Source organism: Arachis hypogaea, chromosome 14, assembly GCF_003086295.3.
Source record: "Arachis hypogaea cultivar Tifrunner chromosome 14, arahy.Tifrunner.gnm2.J5K5, whole genome shotgun sequence".
Lineage (NCBI taxonomy): Eukaryota > Viridiplantae > Streptophyta > Magnoliopsida > Fabales > Fabaceae > Arachis > Arachis hypogaea.
In genome coordinates, this window is record NC_092049.1 from 18,540,289 (window position 1) to 18,552,540 (window position 12,252).

Below are 12,252 nucleotides of genomic sequence, written 5' to 3' on the forward strand. Positions count from 1 at the left end.
ATGCTCAAATTATGTGACTTATTTTTTAAAATAAAGATGATTCTATCGACAAATATTATTTTGAACAATTTTATTGAAGTTAAAAATTAAAAAAAATAGTAAAAAATTATATTATAATTTGACTATTTTTTATTTGTATTTGATTTTTTAATTATTATTTTTTGGTTAATTTTAATAAATTTTATTTTTCAAAAAAAAAAAGAAGCGGGCTAGCCCGCCAATCCGCCAAAAAGCGGGGCGGGCTAGCATTTTGAACCCATTTTAGTTGACGGAGCGGGCCGGCCCGCCCCGTTTATGGGGCAGGCTTAGGCGGGGCGGGGCGGGTTGGAGCGGGCCGGCCCGCTTTGCCACCCCTATCTATGATGCACAATTTGTTAAAATAAACAATTATCTATGATGCACAGACACTAAGATACGATACAAAACACACAAACACACGAATTTTAAAATTTATAAAACACAGGAATACACCATATATAAAAAATATTTTTTAGATAAATTACAATGATACTTTGATATCTTATTGATATTAAAATATAAATAATTTTTTAATTATATAAAATATTTAAAATATTTTGTTTTATTAAATAATAATATATTATTTTTAATCTCATTTTAAAAATATATGATAAGAATAAAATTGGACACACTGACATATAATAATATTTAGATGTGTCCAAGTATTTCTGAAAAAAATTTTTAATTTTTATTAAGATATAGTTAAATACAACATACACACATGTCAAACGAATATCAATGAATGTCTTGTCCAAAATATGTCTGACATGTAAACACAGCAACCTAACAAATCCATAATACAAGAGGAACACAGAAAATGAAAGTATTCAGCTGCAACCCTAACCTCTTGCAATTTTGAACAATTCAGAAATCCTTTGACATGTTGTAAAACAATGGTGTTGTCAATTTGACCAACGATATTTTAGCTGTTTTTTTTTTTTTGGACCTTCATCAAGTTATTGGACCAAGGTCCAAGAATATGAAACAACTTTTTTTGCAAACACTCACGTGTCAACATTTGAACTCTTGCTAATTGGTACAAATGACAACATAGCCTTCAAGTTAAACAGAATTAGCAAACGTTAAACTGTCAATCAATTCACAAACAGGAATATGTATGAGTCTCTCCTTTATCGGTTTTTCCAAGTGGATGTGTGGATGACATGATATTCTCCGCAGAATTGATAATCTTACAAGGAAAGCTTAAAAAAATCTAAACTAATAAAGTAATTGTACACAAGCTTCAAACTTTGTCAGGTATATAAGCATCAAATATATTGCTTGTTAAATTATGGTGCAACCAAATACAGGATCAGCTGCACAACCACTCAATTCACAGCCACTAGGCTAACGAAATGTCGATGAATTTTACAGGCCCGGGGTATGTCCAAATAAATACAGACATAGTTCCCCCCCCCCCCCCCCAACTTGCTGCAGCATGGCTGATTCATGTTACAAACAGAAGCTGAGGTTAATATTTCATCAACCTAAGCATTCTGCATGAGGGAGTCAATCTGGGCACATGAATTTGGCGAAGGCTGTTGCATTAGCTCAGCTTCATCCAAATCCTGAGATTGGATATTTACATCCTGCCAAAGTAACTTGATGTCACTCAAAAATAATGTAGTGAAATGGAAAAGAAATTCTATTGATTGCATCGCATTGCTCAGCATGCAATTTATGCAGCAGGCCTGCTGTGTTAGAAAGCCCACCTAGGAAGCAGCAAGGTTTTGCAGCTTTTTAATTTAATGGATAAATAATTCGAGCATGGGAAGTTCCTCCCAAACTTCCAATTAAGGATAAAAAGATCAAGGCCGTGATTTTATGATCAATACAATCGGTGGTTAACCCTTAAGTCTTATTGAACATGGAATCGGTATTTTCAGTTTGACATGAATTGTGATCATTTATGTACTTCGTTAATTCTCCTAAAATGAATATATATTATCAGCATAGCATGAGTTGGAATATATTTCATCAATAGGACCCTGTAGACAACATAGACAACAATGATATCCATCATTTGTTAATTCTTCCTAAAAAACCACATTTACTAGGTCTCCTTAAAATCATCAGCCTTATTTTACCCTTCTAAATTCCATTGGACAAACTTTGACTGTACGAAAACCCACTTATACTCCAGATTCAAGTACCCTATATAATTTAAAATCAACTTGAAAATATAAGAAATAGATGGCACCTTTACCTGTGTCTGTATAAGTGATTGAGGTTGCTGATCTTGGGATACTGGATACACCTGAGGCTGAGACATTCTGTAGTAGGGTTCTTTCAGATCAAGTTTACAAGATGATGTTTGTAGAATCCCTCCTTGTTCAGCACCAGGCCCCCACATTTTAGCTAAATGCAAATCGAAATGTGTTCATCCACTATACGGAGCACAGATGTAGAGTATAGTAGTGAGAGGGAAAAAGAAAGACGACGACAAACCTGATAATGTCAAGTAAATTGTATAACTTTGTGCATTGTGGGCAATCAAGTGAAGCCTGCCCGTAATTTCTTGTCCTGCCATGACATAAATTGGCTGAGACAGAACACAGCGTAATTGATACCAATGAGTTGTTGGTGAACCTGGGGCAGTTGTAAGCCACCTCTGTACAGTACTGCAGATGTGGAATAATTATGTGACAAATAATTGATAAATCAAATATAAACAACTGCAAGACCTTGATGAAAACCAAAGCAGACAATGCTGTACTAATGGAAGAAGAACGGTTACCTTCCATTGAACAATACATCAAACCAACATGCCAACCCATGTACTCTGGCACCCACAGTGGATATAAATCTAAGAGGAATGTCAATTTCATATAGTTCTTCTTCCTACAGAATGACAAGTCATATGACTATACATTGCTAGATAAATTCTTTTGAATCATTGAAAGATTATAACACCAAATGAAAACGTTCTGTTCCTAAGCAGCAGTATATAAGTTTCAAAAAATCCTGTAAGTGGTTTAAAAAAACATAACGCTAATGAGATTCAAGACTTGATATTTGAAAAAAGACAACTCAAGATTTCAGGATGGAAATTCATTTCAAAACAGAAAAATCTGTCAGGTGGAATAATATGATGAAAATGATATCAAAATAGAACAGCCTATTTCATGAAAAAATGTGGAATTTGCCAAAATAAATGGGACTTCAACAAAATTTTGAAAAAAAAAAAAGACCCCGGGGGGGGGGGGGGGGGGGGGATGGGGTGGGGGACACAATTTAACAAAAAAAAGTAAATACTTACCTTTATTTTGTTGAAGTCTATCACATGAAACGATGGAGGAGCTACTAACAACCTTGGATCAAAAGCATCCACCACAGGCTGTAGAGAAGATGAAACAAAGAACATATAATAAACACTAAGGTACACAGAAGTACAAGAGGCTTTGTGCATCAGGATGACAATCAACATAAGATGAGGGAAAAAAGTGGGGAAAAGTAAGAGAATACTATATCATAACTAGTAAACTAGAGGGGGCAATGACTTTGGAAAAGGAATATAATCCTCTTCAGCTTGCTATGTGGATGCCAAATCCTGTGTTCTAATCTCTAATTTGACAGACTGATAATGGCGTCAAAAGCAGGTAAAGTTACCAATTTGAACATTAACAATGCATTCCTTTTTCTACACCACTATCAGTCTCGTAATGTGAAAATGATAATTACATGTAATCTCTGCTCTGAGGAAGGGGATCCCTAACCAAAGGTTTTATACAGCAAAGACTAAATAGTGCCTACTTTCTTGCATTATCAATTGGTATCCTTCATAATTTTCTGAGTACAAAGCTAATGTACCTGAGAAAAATATCCTTGAAATGCAGTCCCATGTAAGGGTGTCAAATCAACGCCAAAATAGTTTTGTTGCTGCCAAAACAGGGCCTGAAAAGATATAACAAAATTAATCAGTAAAATTAAGGTGGAAATACAAGTATATTAGCTACACAAAAAGAGCAGTTAGAAAATAGTGGTGAATTGTCTTATCAGTTATCACTAGAAGAATGATATATCATGATCTGATTCTCTCTCCATCTCTCTGCCACGTGTGTGTGTGTGTGAGAGGAGAAGTGATAACTCATATGTATGAATTGAAATATGTCAAATAAGTACAACTATAGTGAAAAAGGTGTGTATGAGAGAATGTATAGAAAAACAATACTCACCTTATTAGCAATTTCAACAAACAAATATTCATCACTGAAAGGTGCCATGTGAATCCTACATAGTGAAATGAATTTAAGGTGAAGTTAAGACAAACAGTTCTTTGATAACACCACAAAGTTAGAATGTAAAGTGCATACTTATATAATTATAAACACTGACTCAGATACTAAGTTGCATTTTTTTAAAAAACAAAACAAGCTTGAAAATATACACATAAATGAGATTTTACAAAAGCATTTTGCTTATGTATTATTGTGAACTTCCACTGAAACAGTGATAGCTGTTATTTTCAGAGTAGTTGGTAAATTGACATGGGAAAAATTATATTCGGGGAGGGGGAGGGGGGTTTCAATTTTAAAAGATGGATGCCATTTTCAAAGCGAAGATGTTTACCTCCTTATCCCTGCAGAAACATATCACCACCAGACTGGCCAGTTTAGATAGGTCCATAAGTAACTTTTTATAACTTTTAACTTATGAAAAGTTATAGCATTAATGTTCGGTACAATTTTCAAAATTAACTCGTAACTTTCTAAAAAGTTATTTAAAGTGCTTATGAAGAAGTAAAAAAAAGTGACTTCTATAATAAAAAGCTTTTTATCACTCTCCTTTTAAAATAAGCACTTTTGTGACTAAAAAACCAAACACAAAATAACTTATTTATAAGCTACTTTTAATATAACCCCTTATGTTTTAAGCTTCTTTTCCAAAAGAGCTAAATTAAGTTATTTATCCAAACTGACCCAGCTAGACCCACAATTAACTACAGCAAAAACGAGTGCTTCAAAGTTTATGTATACCTCCCCACTGAAGGAAACATTTTCCCATGAGGTGTGAGAAACCTGTCTCTGGCAATGACATAAGACTCCAGCATTCTTTCATTAACTAACAAAGTGCCTGCGGAACAATAGAACTTCATAATATGAATAACCAATAATGTGGTTTACAAAATATTAACTATGTCGATCCCCATTTTCAAATTTGCATGTCACAACTTAACTCTACATCATGACACAAATAGGGGTAAAATGTAACACAACCCATGCATGAAATATCAGCATCACTTCAGATTGTAAAAGCTAGTAGAATATCAGCTTACCCATGGGCTCAGATATCAGAATATCAGCTTTCTCTGGCAACTCAACATCCTCCACTTTGCCTTTGATAACCTGCAGATTATAAAAAGAATATGATCTACGTGACATACACATACTAACCTTGATCATCCAATAATTAATGAGTACGATTAACGGAGATGACTTTAGCAGAAAACCAATAAAAATTTATAAATTAAAAATCTCACCGTAATTCGTTGACCCAGTATTGGGTTTCCAGCTATAAGTTTTCGTGCATATTCTGCCATTTCAGATGCTTCCACAGCATAAACATGTTTTGCACCAGCCTGCAAAGGAATGACAGCATGACAGGAACTCAATTCAAACTCTTGAAAGGGAAGGCATGGGAGACAGCTGGAGTTTTCAGTTAATTAGAAGCAATGATACTTTAGCACATCCTACAGGTATATTTAGCAAACTATGATTTTTGTTTACCTGAGCAGCAAATAACGACAAAATACCACTGCCAGCACCAACATCAACTACTACACGGCCCATGAAATCAGCACGGTTCTCAATAACTGCAGCATAATATGTTCCTAAAAAAAGATGAACAATGAATTCTTCAGGTAAATACATATGCCTAAAAAAGGAGCAGACAAAAAAGAAATCACTGGAGTACAATTTGATATAACCTGTCCTCACATAGTCCTGCAACATATTTTGCTGATGCAGAAGTTGTCCATAATAATGGAAATACATTTTTGCAGAAGAAGACTCTATCTTTTCATCGAATTTGCTTTTGGAAGTTATCGCATTTGTTCCATTTGGTAGGTTACCCCCTGGTTGAAAACAATCAACTATGCAATTTACATATGTTTGAATTATCAATAGGTTATAAAATGTAATCAAGAAGTTAACAAGAAATGACAAATTTTAATCAATTGATTAACCAGGACAGTCTGACTCCAAACACCATCGTGTTTGCTAGACAAAGAAAAACAGCAGAAGCAGTTAACAAGACATTAAACCAATTCTACCAACAGCACAATAATCAGTTAATTACTCTATAAAGAAATCTGCCAACCAAGTTTCACTAGTATCAACTAGCACAACAAAGTTTTGCGGGACATCTGATTTTAATCTAATAAATCAAAGAATAACAATCCACTTGATATGCTGAAGAATGAAGACTAACATTTTTTCAAAATAAAAATGGTAACCTAATGAAGAATTGCTGCACCCCTTCATCTATGTTTTCTAAAAGATCAAACCAAAATCAACACAGCTTGCCAAAATCCATTCTAAAACACCATAAAATAATCCAAAGAAGCACCTTGAACATTGAATTCCTTCTTCCATTGTTGGTATACACAATGGAAGGCCTCACTATCTTCCTCATTTCTAAACTGAATAGCGACTCCCCTTGAATATGATGTCTGGTTCAAAAATAGCACAGTTAAAAGGCATAACTATTTTGCAGTACATCAATGAAATAGGCAAGGAAACAATGCATCGAACAAACCTCTCAATAACAGAAGTAGCAGTAAATTAAACAAATAATCAAAAGACGGGTTACAAAAATGAAAAGGATGCATCATAACCACAAAATAAAATTCTTTATAAACTATAAAGCTAAAATCTTCAAAACAAGTAAGATAACAAAAAGAAAAGTGAGAAAAACAAATCAGCTTGTTCTAGAATTTGCCAACCAACCAACCAAAAAAAAAAAATCTCAGCTGAGATAGACAGATAGTACTACAAAATGATGCATTTGTACCTGTTTGCCCGCATCGGATCCTTCCACCATGCAAACCGATTGAACAGGACCTAATCTAAATATCTGCAGAGCCAGATAAACCCACATTTAACACCTCACAAAAAAAAAGACATATCAACACAACATTTGCTGCATTGGAAAATGTCCAAATCTGGGACTTCAATATGTCCATTAAACACATTATTCCAGCTCAAAATTCCATCTCTATTATTGTTATTATAACCATCATCATTAGTTAAGTTTTCTTTCACTTACTAGTAACTAAATAAACAGAAACCAAATCAAAAGAATGGAAAATAATCAAACCTGAGCAGCTCGGAGATCTACATTGAGAGCAACCTGATTGGACTCACGGAGGATTTGGAGTTCCGGCAAGGAGCCATCGCCGGAGGCGAAGCGAGCAATCCCCGGCGAAGAAGAACCAGCTTCAGAAGGAGGAGGAGGAATCAAAGAAGAACAGAGCTCAGAGATTGATGCCAAAGCAAACTCTCGGTGCTTCCGCTTCTGCATCGCTACTGAATCCTCCATTGCTAAAACCCTATCCGGCTTTCCCTCCCTCAAAAACCCAAACCCACGCACAACAACGATAGTTGTTCTTCTTTCCTGTATTTATTTAATTAATTTTCCTCCGAATTTTTTCTTCTTCTGTTAAAAAGGAAGAATAAGCGGGCATATGAATCTATTCTATTTATATAGCCATTAGGCTTAAGACTTTGCGTGTGTATGCACCAAGATTAATTAAATAAAATAAAATAAAATAATAATTTGGGGATAGGGAGAACAAAGAGGAACTAGGGTTTTGGGTTTGGGGAAGTTGAGAGCCGCCAAAGATAGAATAGAGAGAGAGAGTTTATAAGTGTTAAGGGTGGGATTGTGGGAACAGTTTTGTTTTGGTTTTGGAGGGTTTTATAGTGTGTGTGGCGCTTTCATAAATTTGTTTTCATTTGTGTTGTGTTGTGTGGGAGAGGCTAACTAAGTGGTGTTTGTGTGTTGTGTGGACTTGTGGTGGTGGTGTTGTGTCATTCTCAATAGTCATAGGGAAAACGAAATTAGGGATCACATTTTCGTCGTTTTATGGATGACGTGGATGTTCCTTTTGGATTCTTTTGGGGCCCACGTTATGGAGCTGACTGAGCTGTGTTGGGAGAATAATCATGGCAAATGAAAATAAATAAATATTTTACTTACCTCTATAAATAATACAAATTTTTACTATATTTAGTGATAATTGATCAAATATAATAATTTAGACTATTAAATGTCAATTTTATCATCTATATTATAAGTTTATAACCACTATTTAACTACTACCATCGTCATGGTTTTCCGTCATCATCATGAGTGAGTTTTCAACCACAACCCCAAATTATTAGTTTGTTGTCATCAACCACTCTAATTCAATAATCAACTCAACAATTAATTTAAAAAAAGAAAAAACTAAAACAGAGATTGAAAAAGAAACGAAGTTGAGAGTAAACAGCAAAGATTGAGTCAATGGAAGTGGAGGCCACCGAGATATGGAAAATGTGATAGCAAACGGGTAATGCGACAGTGGAGACTATAAGTGGCAAACAGGTCGAAACCTGTCGAATTGGACTGTTTGACTCACCACAAAAGGTCGTCAAACTCGCAATACTTGGCCCGCGGGCATTGGCGGAGCGGGCCGGCGGGCGCCTGCCCTTTATCCTCTTTCTTTTTTCGAAAATCGTAAACCAGCTAATACTATAAGCCTATTACCAGCCAATGCCACAAATCCAAACCCCAAAGTAAAATATCAAATGTAATCGATTTATAATTCCCACTTAAACTCTTTTCAAAAATAAAACCTGAAATCTCTTTGATATCATAGTGTGTAGCTACCATTCCTGAAGTATGCTTAAAGTACACATCATCTTTCCTTAAAGTAGTTGAACATCTTTCTGATACGAAGTCTCTTTGAAGCCTTAATTGACTAGTTATGTTGCACTATAATTACAATTACGTTACAAATGAAAACAGCAGAGCGATGAACTTAAAAATAATATTATGAAAAAGTGCGTCACCTTTCTCTACTTAATATTCGGATTCAATGCCTCCTTAAGATTTTTCTTCACAGCCAAACCTATTCAAGTATTCATAAGATAGTTCTTCAGTTCAATGCCAAATTGTCAATATCATTCCATTACTAGATTGGATTCACTGGATTAACATTCCTGATAGCCTGTTACCATATTGCCACATCAATTAGAATCATCAACTGTAATATTTTTAGAACCAAAATAATACAACTACAAAAACTGCAAATGCAATTTAAGGAATCTATAAAAATTGAGTGAGGGTATAGCCACCTAATTAAGTCCTAATGATGTATGTCTAAAGATCCTCTTAAAATTTGAATTAAGAGGAAGAATTTATCATTTCCTGCAATGAAATTATAAAAGCTATATCCAAGTTGCCAGTCTAACAAACCGATTGTACTTCGTAAGAAAGAGACTATTCACAAGATGGTTCAAAATGGCAAATGGCTTACACATTCCAAGAAAAAAACTTGGGTATATAGTTAAATAAGTGTTGTCATCAATTTATCCACAAACAAAGTATCTACAATGTCCAGTATAAGAAACATAAAGCCACAGAGCAGAAGAGGGCATCTCATTTGCTCTTTCAAAAAATCAAAGTAACTTTATACTAAAAGAATGATCAGCAAAATAAAAAGAAAATAAATAAAAAATATTACAATATTTTCAGCTCTACCATAACACACTATGAACCTCAGCAATTGCATGTTTGACATCCACTACAAGCAACTGCAATCTAATCAAAATCATGACTATACTGGCAGCACATAAAAGAATATTGAATAGTATACTATATAGTAATAATAAGATTAACAAAACCGATATGAACCTTGAACATAATCACAACCTCCAAGGGAAAAAAAAAAAAAAGGCACCATTTTCATCAAGATGAAGAAACTGGCAACCTGATAGCCTTGAAAGCAGGATGAAGCAAACCAAGCTCATCTTTAACATCAAGTGGATTACTACTCTCATTCCTCACTCTCTTCACCCTCTTACTTGCAAGAGACTTATGAGTGAAACCATACATCTGCAGAATCTGATTATCACCAAAATTGTATGCACGGTCCATCTGCCTCAAACACCTCTCAACAGGGTAATCCCCAAACTTACCACAAGGCTTGCACCCAACAAAATGTGTCACAAGTGGCCACCTATGATCACCAAGACCAGGGTGATAATTCTCAATCATCTCTTCATAACGATCCACAAGAATTCCCCAATAGCCATGCAAGTAGTAACCATTCTCAAGGTACACTTTGTCACCCCATTTATCCCTCTCAGTTGCAAGTAGATACACCATTGCGGATTGATCGTCTGCTTCAAAAACCGGCCTGTTCTTGAGCTCCCTAGTGAGCAATTTCCCAGCTTCATCCCTAACTTTCCCCTTTGGTCCCATTGGAGCCCAAGAATCAAGAATATCCAATGACCATTGACAATTCCTTAGAAGGAAACTACCAGTGTTCAACCCAATCCAATTTTTCTCATCATACACCATCTCATTCCAACCATGCATCACAAAGTTGTGATCTTTGTACCTCTCCCACGGAACCTCGAACGCCATATCCGTGAACATGGCGTCACTATCCATCCACCATAGAAACTCGACCTCAGGGTGCGACAAGAGCAGCTTCCGAATCAACGGAAGCTTGGCCCAAAACCCTGCCATTTCTGCATCAAATAGCGCCATGTTGTAGAAGATTTCGATCCCGTGGAGCCTGCAATAATCGATTTTGTTCTTAATGGATTTCAGAAGGTAGTGGTCACCGACGGGATTCTCGCACGGTTTTGGAGACGAACCTGTTACGAGAAGGACGCGAGGTTTGTTCGGAGCAATAAAATTTGGGAAATTAGGGTTCTGTTGGAGCCACCTTTTGCGTTGTTGGTCCCAATTGGTGATTCTGGGACCTAATGTGTATGGCGCCTTTGGATCGCGGGTTATTTCGTCCTTGCTGGATGGCTCGTCGACGAGGATCGTGGAGATATCGAAGGTGGCGTAGTTGTTGGTGGTGGTGGTGGTTTTTTCTGAGTGTTGTTCTTCGAGGACGCGGCGGTGAGAGTTGAGGTGGTGACGGAGATTGTCGAAGTCTTGTTGAGGGGTTCCAAACTTGCCGGCGCCAATGGTGCCGCGGAGGACGATGACGGTGAGGAATAAGCAGAGGAACGTGACGGCGCCGTGGCGGAAGGCGCGGCGGATCTGACGGAGCCGCCGGGCGCCGAGGCAGCGAGTTAGCATAACGAATTGGGGGAGGAGCGAGTTGACTCAGGCGAGTTAGTGGGACAACGGAAATTGTCTGAATTAGTGTTACTAAATGTTTTGTTTTTGAGGGTTACGAGGTGATGTATACGATGATGTTTTATGGTTTATTTTTGTGATAAAGATTTTAAGAGAGGGATCAAATTCGAACAAGGAGAAATGAGTAATGTCATGTAATAAGTTGAACGCGATTACGCGTTCCGTAATTATATCGGAGACTCTGGGCTGTTTTCTTACATTGGACGGCCTGTGGCCTGTCGGTGAATTGTTGCATTTTTTTAGTTGATAATTATTAATTAAATTAAATAATGTTATTTATCCGTTTATGAACTAAATTTAATTAAATTAAATAATATAAATTAAAATAATATTAATTATAATTGATTTTATTATATTAGATTAATTTAATTAAATTTTATTAAAAAAATTTAAATATATAGTATTATTCAATTAAATTAACCTCAATTAATAGTAACAATCAAATTATTCTTTGGATTTTTGTATTATGATAAAATTGATTCTTTAAAAAATTAATCAAAATTGATAAAAACACATTTTTATTAGGTTAATTTGCCTAATGACCAATGTTCTGAAAACTGGATCGGACTGGCCGGTCTGACCGATTTAATCGTGAACCGTCAGTTAAAATGGTTCAGTTTGTCATGCAAAATCGTGAATTTGAAAATCGGATTTAAATCGTTGAACCGGTCGAGAATTGGTCGGTCGGACCGAATTGGGACTCGGCCGGTTCTCATCAAACGATGTCGTTCCGCGTAAAAACCAAACAGAAGCACGCGTGAAGCAGCAGTCAAGCCACAACCAACCCTTTTTCCAATTCTTCCATTTCCTTCCTCCTTTCCAATTCTGCCCCTCGGCTCAGACTGCTCAGAACGAAGGCAAAGGCTTCAC

The 12,252-nt window shown here is 36.0% G+C and overlaps 2 protein-coding genes across 3 annotated transcripts; both read right to left on the reverse strand.

The window, feature by feature from the left end:
* Positions 1–1,116: 1,116 nt before the first annotated feature.
* LOC112741747 (probable histone-arginine methyltransferase 1.4) lies at positions 1,117–7,982 on the reverse strand. 2 transcript variants are annotated; one of them, XM_025790844.3, is made up of 15 exons: positions 7,336–7,982; positions 7,030–7,092; positions 6,586–6,688; positions 5,945–6,091; positions 5,745–5,848; positions 5,498–5,596; positions 5,294–5,363; positions 4,995–5,091; positions 4,194–4,248; positions 3,829–3,912; positions 3,278–3,355; positions 2,756–2,859; positions 2,467–2,639; positions 2,225–2,376; positions 1,117–1,607 (listed from the first exon to the last, which is right to left on the reverse strand). In XM_025790844.3, the coding sequence occupies exons 1-15, from the start codon at positions 7,555–7,557 to the stop codon at positions 1,506–1,508; spliced, it is 1,653 nt and encodes a 550-aa protein (XP_025646629.1). In that variant the 5' UTR covers positions 7,558–7,982; the 3' UTR covers positions 1,117–1,505. The 2 variants fall into 2 exon arrangements, with proteins under 2 accessions (XP_025646629.1, XP_025646627.1); XM_025790842.3 differs by having other exon boundaries at positions 5,945–6,109; positions 7,336–7,980.
* Positions 7,983–8,796: 814 nt separating this feature from the next.
* On the reverse strand, positions 8,797–11,526 carry LOC112741748 (xyloglucan 6-xylosyltransferase 2). Its single transcript, XM_025790845.3, has 2 exons — positions 9,992–11,526; positions 8,797–9,229 (listed from the first exon to the last, which is right to left on the reverse strand). Exons 1-2 carry the CDS (start codon positions 11,320–11,322, stop codon positions 9,205–9,207), a joined length of 1,356 nt encoding a protein of 451 aa, XP_025646630.1. The 5' UTR covers positions 11,323–11,526; the 3' UTR covers positions 8,797–9,204.
* Positions 11,527–12,252: the final 726 nt, after the last annotated feature.

What these genes read in the sequence shown, in the direction of transcription:
- LOC112741748 (XM_025790845.3), bottom strand. Translation starts at nt 11,322, where the DNA reads ATGCTAACTCGCTGCCTCGGCGCCCGGCGGCTCCGTCAGATCCGCCGC. An exon ending in CCTGCTTTCAAGGCTATCAG is followed by an intron (nt 9,230 to 9,991) that starts GTTGCCAGTTTC and finishes ATATGGTAACAG; the next exon opens with GCTATCAGGAATGTTAATCC.
- LOC112741747 (XM_025790842.3), bottom strand. Translation starts at nt 7,557, where the DNA reads ATGGAGGATTCAGTAGCGATGCAGAAGCGGAAGCACCGAGAGTTTGCT. An exon ending in GATCCGATGCGGGCAAACAG is followed by an intron (nt 6,689 to 7,029) that starts GTACAAATGCAT and finishes TTTTTGAACCAG; the next exon opens with ACATCATATTCAAGGGGAGT. An exon ending in TTGTTGAAATTGCTAATAAG is followed by an intron (nt 3,913 to 4,193) that starts GTGAGTATTGTT and finishes ATATCTTTTCAG; the next exon opens with GCCCTGTTTTGGCAGCAACA.